General features: G+C 39.9%; 1 protein-coding gene across 1 annotated transcript in view; it reads left to right on the plus strand.

The window, feature by feature from the left end:
* LOC101019655 (peroxidasin-like protein) overlaps positions 1 to 5,057 on the plus strand; it is a 78,813-nt gene extending 73,756 nt beyond the window's left edge. Inside the window, exons 6-7 of the mRNA XM_031662022.1 lie at positions 3,738 to 3,851; positions 4,611 to 5,057. Of these exons, the coding sequence (XP_031517882.1) occupies positions 3,738 to 3,851; positions 4,611 to 4,742 (246 nt within the window). The 3' untranslated portion in view covers positions 4,743 to 5,057. The remainder of the gene's footprint in view (positions 1 to 3,737; positions 3,852 to 4,610) is intronic.
* Positions 5,058 to 6,000: the final 943 nt, after the last annotated feature.

The following is a 6,000-nucleotide window of genomic DNA, read 5'->3' on the forward strand; positions in this document are numbered from 1 at the left end:
TGCCAGTGCAATAAGTCAAGAAAAGGAAAAGGCCTATAGATTGAAAAGGAAGAAATTAAACTATTTTCAGGTGATACAGCTACCCACATAGAAAATCTCAAGGAATCTACAAAAATACTCCTAAAATGAATAAATGAGTTGAACAAGGTTAGATGATACAACATAAACCCAAGATAAACATATAAAAAATTAATGGCATTTCTGTATACTAACAATGAATACATGGGGTGATAGGAAAAGGACAGTTACATCCTTTTATTATCAAGGCTTTGTAGTAAAGCCTGGAACAAAACTTCCATACACTGTATTTCTTATACTTATGGTCCATACAAGATCATTTTTAAATTTTTTATTTTTATTTTTATTTTTTGAGATGAAGTTTTGGCTCTTGCCGCCCAGGCCAGAGTGCAATTTCACGATCTCGGCTCACTGCAACTTCTGCCCCCTGGGTTCAAGTGATTATCCTGCCTCAGTCTCCCAAGTAGCTGAGATTACAGGTGCCCCCAACTATGCCTAGCTAATTTTTTGTACATTTAGTAGAGACGGGGTTTCACCATGCTGACCGTCTTGAACTTCTGACCTCAAGTGATCCACCCTCATTGGCCTCCCAAAGTGCTGGAATTACAGGTGTGAGCCACCGCACTCTGTTCTGGTACATACAAGATTCTTAAAGTATTTATTTCCTGACCAGGCGCAGTGGCTCATGCCTGTAATCCCAGCACTCTGGGAGGCTAAGGTGGGCGGATCACAAGGTCAAGAGATCGAGACCATTCTGGCTAAGATGGTGAAATCCTGTCTCTACTAAAACCACAAAAAATTAGCCAGGCGTGGTGGCAGGTACCTGTAGTCCCAGCTATTTGGGAGGCTGAGGCAGGAGAATTGGCATGAACCCAGGAGGCGGAGCTTGCGGTGAGCCGAGATCTCACCACTGCACTCCAGTCTGGGAGACACAACTAGACTCCGTCTCAAAAACAAAAACAACAACAACACAACAACACAAAACCTATTTATTTCCCTTCTTAGAGCAGGGTGTGGTGGTTTAAGCCTGTAATCTCAGCACTTTGGGAAGCCAAGACAGAAGGATTGCTTGAGTCCAAGAGTTCAGGATCAGCCTGGGTAACATAGCAAGACACCGTCTTTACAAAACAACAGCAACAACAAAAAATTAGCTGGATGTGGTGGCATACACCAGTGGTTCCAGCTACCTGGGAGGCTGAGGAGGGATGATCACTTGAGCCCAGGAGGTTGAGGATACAGTGAGCCATGATGATGCCACGGCACTCCAGCCTGGATGACAGAGTGAGACTCTCTGAAAAAACAAAACAAAACAAAAAAAGAAAAACTATTTCCCTTAAATAATTTATTAATTTGTCATTTTATTTAAGTTTGAAAGAGTTTTACTGTCCTAAGTGCCTAAAGTTTAGAATAGATATGCATTTTCCCAGTGTTTTTGGAAATAAAAGTTTTGTATGTATCCTAGTCTGCTAGGACATATTCATTAATATCTTCAGAGATTTTTTGTGATTTTCATACTTCAAACCCATGACCCCACTCGAGCAATGGATTATTTGGTTCACATCTGGTTATTGTGAAGCCTTGCCATTCAAGCCTGCATTGTAATATTTGTCTTATCCTCTCCATTCTCGCAACTCAACTAAAGTCAAGGATCAAGTCCTGCCAGTTTATTAGTGTATTAACTGGTACATATCAGGTACTGAATATATCTGTTGAGTAATGAATGGGTGGATGCCACTGCCCAAGTGTAGGCACTCATGCTAAATTATCTTCCAAGAGCCAACCCTCCTGTCCTACTTCAATGCACAAGTGGTGAAAAGAATTTATAGAATCAAAATTCTTTCATATCAAGACTTTTTGCTTTCTAAATGAAGCCTGAGTTCATCGCGATTTTTGGGGTTCTTCTCTTCTTCTTAAACCCACATCTAGCCAATGTCCTCTACCTGCTACATGGCTCTTTTAGTCTCACTGCCTCCTTCCTCAGTGGAGCCCATATTGGTCTCGTTGCTAGTTTCTCACCAATGATCCTTCATGTTGCCACTGGAGTGATCATTGTGATGTTATTTCCCATTGCCTGGAGACTGCGCTTAATTAATTTATGTGACTTTTAAGGTCCTAATTTTCTTTGCTGCCCACTCATCCCACCTCAGTTCCCACTAACATGTTCGCCCACTCATCCCACCTCAGTTCCCACTAACATGTTCTCTGTGGATGTCCCCAATGAAGGAGGGGAGAAAAATGTACATTTCTGAAATACTGATCTATTTGTGGTGCCCATGCTTTAACATATATATATTTTTTCCATTTGCCTGAAATGCCTTTTCCCTGCTTGTTCTCCTGAAAGACATGGTCATCTTTTACAGCTCAAATGCTTTTCTCCATATAACATATATTAGTCTGCTCAGCACAATAACAGAATACAAGAGAATGGGTAACTTAAACAGTTTATTTTTTCACAGTTCTGGAGGCTGAAAGTCCACGATCAAAGTGTCATCAGAGATGGTTTCTTCCAGGTCCTTATTCTTTGGCTTGCTGATGGCCACCTTCTCCCTGTGTCCTCACATGGCCTTCGCTGTGTGAGCACACCTGGAGTCTCTTCCTCTTTTTACAAGGACACCAGTGCTATTGGGTTGGAGCCCCACTCCCATGACCTCATTTAATCTTCATTACATCCTTAGAGGCCCTATGCCCAAATATAGTCACATGGGGGATTAGGGCTTCAACTTATGAATTTTGGGGGAACACAGTTCAGTCCATAAAATCAGGTCTCCCCTCATTACCTGAGGCAGAACTGAGTGTGGCTTCTGTATTAGTTCATTCTGACACTGCTATAAAGAACTACCTGACACTGGGCAATTTATGAAGACAGTAGGTTTAATTGACTTACAGTTCCACAGGAAGCATGACTGGGAGGCCTCAGGAAGCTTACAATCATGGTGGAAGGGAAAGGGGAAGCAAGCACCTTCTTCACATGGCAGCAGGAGAGAGAGAGCAAATGGGGGAGGAACTGCCAAACACTATTAAACCATCAGATCTCATGAGAACTCACTATCATGAGAAGAGCATAAGGGAAATCCACCCCCAAGATCCAATCACCTCCCACCAGGTCCCTCCCCCAACATTTGGAATTACAATTCAACATGAGATTGGGTGGGGACATAAAGCCAAACCATATCAACTTCCCTTCTGCTCTCCTTGGGATTCCTAAAGACCTTCATTATCTAATGGCTTATAGCCGTGATTTATTGGCCTTTCTACCAAATTGTAAAGCCAGAGAGACCCTGGTTTGCTTGCTTTCATCTTTGAAACTTAATAAATATCTGTTAAATACATATTATTTTATAACAACTTGGGTGACAAATAATAAAAATACTTATTAGTTGAATTTACATTTATGCTTATTGAGAAGATTTTCCAAATATGTAATTTTATTCATTTGATTTTAATTCCCCTTCCTTTAGAAATTAACTCTTTCAGACTCTAGGTCCATGTTCAATATTTTTTAACACCTACAGAACTGTTTCTTAGTTTGGATACTGGATGAATCAAGCTCATTAAGTTCTGGGGGAAAATATTAAGAAAAATTATGTAGGCTTTGAAGTTTCTTTTGCCTTCTAGGTGTGTGCTTACAGAATAGAGCATTTCATCAAACCACGTTATTGATTGGCTTTGTTGCTATCTGCTTCAATTCCCACTCTTCTTTCCTTTGCCTCCTCTTTCAGATAAACAAGCTGGAGGCACGCCTGAGGCAGGCAGGGTGTACAGATGTTAAAGGAGTTCCAAGGAAGGCTGAGGAGCGCTGGATGAAAGAAGACTGCACTCACTGCGTCTGTGAGGTTTGTGCTGCGAGAAGTTTTTCCCTCCAGCTCCCCCCATTTCACTTCTCCTAGCCAGCCACTTGAAGCATAATTGAAAAATTCAAAAGGAGAAAAAAAAAAACTTTATGTCAATAGATTCTAGGTATATTTTTAAGATCAAGGTACTGGTGTGAAATTTTGAGGTTTTTGCTTATTGATAAAAATGTATAGCCACAATCTTATGAGCACTTGCCAGAGACAACGAGCTTTTTCCATGTTCACCGATGGACAGAGGAGCTGAGGCTAAGGAAGTTTATGTCAACAAGTAAACTGAGCCAGCCTGGGACTTGAGTTCATCTCATTATTCTCCAGTCAGGCTCACTATAAACACTGTGGGCACTTGGTAAACTACCCAATTCTATGGAAAAATAAAAAAGTGTTGTCATGGTGTCCACCAAAGCAAAAAAACATGCTCTATATTTGTTATTTAGTTTGCTTTTTGAACAGAGCTGATTCTTTCCAGCCATCTAGAAATGTATGAACTTCCTCAGCTAATCCTACCATATGGTACGATACGGTAGGTAACATTTTATAGGGCAGCCTTGCTCTTCGCGCTGCAAATGTGTGGAAAGAAAGATTGAATAGAAACCATGCAAAAATGAGCTTATACTATGAACAATTTTTATTGTATTGAGACAGTCAGCTTATTAGATTATGTATTATAAGAAATATTTATTTGTCTTTTAAGTACTTTGACTATAAAAAACATGGAGGTGATATGTGCATGTTGCCTTTCAGAGTGGCCAGGTCACCTGTGTGGTGGAGATTTGTCCGCCGGCTCCCTGTCCCAGTCCTGAATTCGTAAAAGGAACCTGCTGTCCAGTTTGCAGAGACCGAGGAATGCCAACTGATTCCCCAGAGAAACGCTAATAAAAGTGTTGTGCTCTTGAGCCCTGAATGGGAAATTTCTCAGGAAGAGACACTTAGGACTTTGGCACTTTTAACTTGTAGTCACATCATTGATATGGAAACCACTGACTTAAGCAACTTACTTCATTTAATCTTACATATACTGAAGATCTTTTATTTTGTTCATTTTCTAACATATCTTGAAATAATTCAAAACTAAAAGCAATAAAGTGCATAGGAAATATTTTATCATAAGAAATATTTCTTACTGTAAGCTATCAGTTTTATATACCGCATCTGGAAATAAAAAGAATACCATGGAATATTTAAAAAATATACAAGTATTGTGGAAAATCTCTAATTTTTGAATTTAGAGAGGTCTCCAGGTTTCATAATCTGCAGGAATTTTGAAATAATGAGTTTCACACTTATGAAAACATCTGGAAGGGTCTATGATATATTCATGACAATGTTGTGATGCTGTTCTCCCCACTGACCCCCCTCTCTCAGATCTACAACCTAGACAATTGTCAGATTTTGCTGGGAAGGCATTTATCTTAACCTTCATTAGTCTCTTAAGTCCTGGGACATAAGGAAAAAGTCAGTGAAGGAATATCATTATTTTAGGGAACTTGTTAGTTCTGCATGTGGCTGAAAAATGCAAACTCTCTGAAAGAAAGAGACTAAAGCAGAATTGCTCAATGTCTGCCTTCCTCTTACTTGTCATTGTTACCATTCCTGAGATGTCAAAATTGAAATAGAGCCAAGCCTGAAATTCAGGAGCAATCTGAATTTACTATAAGCAGACTTGAAAGTGTTTCTGACTTTTACAAAAGGTGTTGCTGTAGGGTTCTTCTAATTTGGGCACTCTCTTACAGCATTTGACACAGAACCCCATAGACAAGTGTATTTATACTCAGAATTGAGTATTAAGTAATTTAGGTGATTTTCACTTCATATTAGATCAGAGCCTGTAAAATCTGATATAAAAATATGTACTCATATGTGGGGTTGATAAATCTTTTTAAAGAATACTTTGTGCCAAGGCTTTTTTTTTTTTTTCTTTTTTTTTTGAGACAAGGTCTCACTCTGTCACCCAGGCTGGAGTGCAGTGCAGTGGTGCCATCACAGCTCACTGCAGCCTCCACCTCCTGGGCTCAAGCAACAGTCTCATCTCAGCCTCTTGAGTGGGTGGCGCGACAGGTGCATGCCACCATGTCCAGCTAATTTTTTTTTTAAATTTTGTAGAAATAGGGTTTCACTGTGTTCCCCAGGCTGA

Source organism: Papio anubis, unplaced genomic scaffold (assembly GCF_008728515.1).
Source record: "Papio anubis isolate 15944 unplaced genomic scaffold, Panubis1.0 scaffold350, whole genome shotgun sequence".
In the NCBI taxonomy this organism is placed as follows: Eukaryota; Metazoa; Chordata; class Mammalia; order Primates; family Cercopithecidae; genus Papio; species Papio anubis.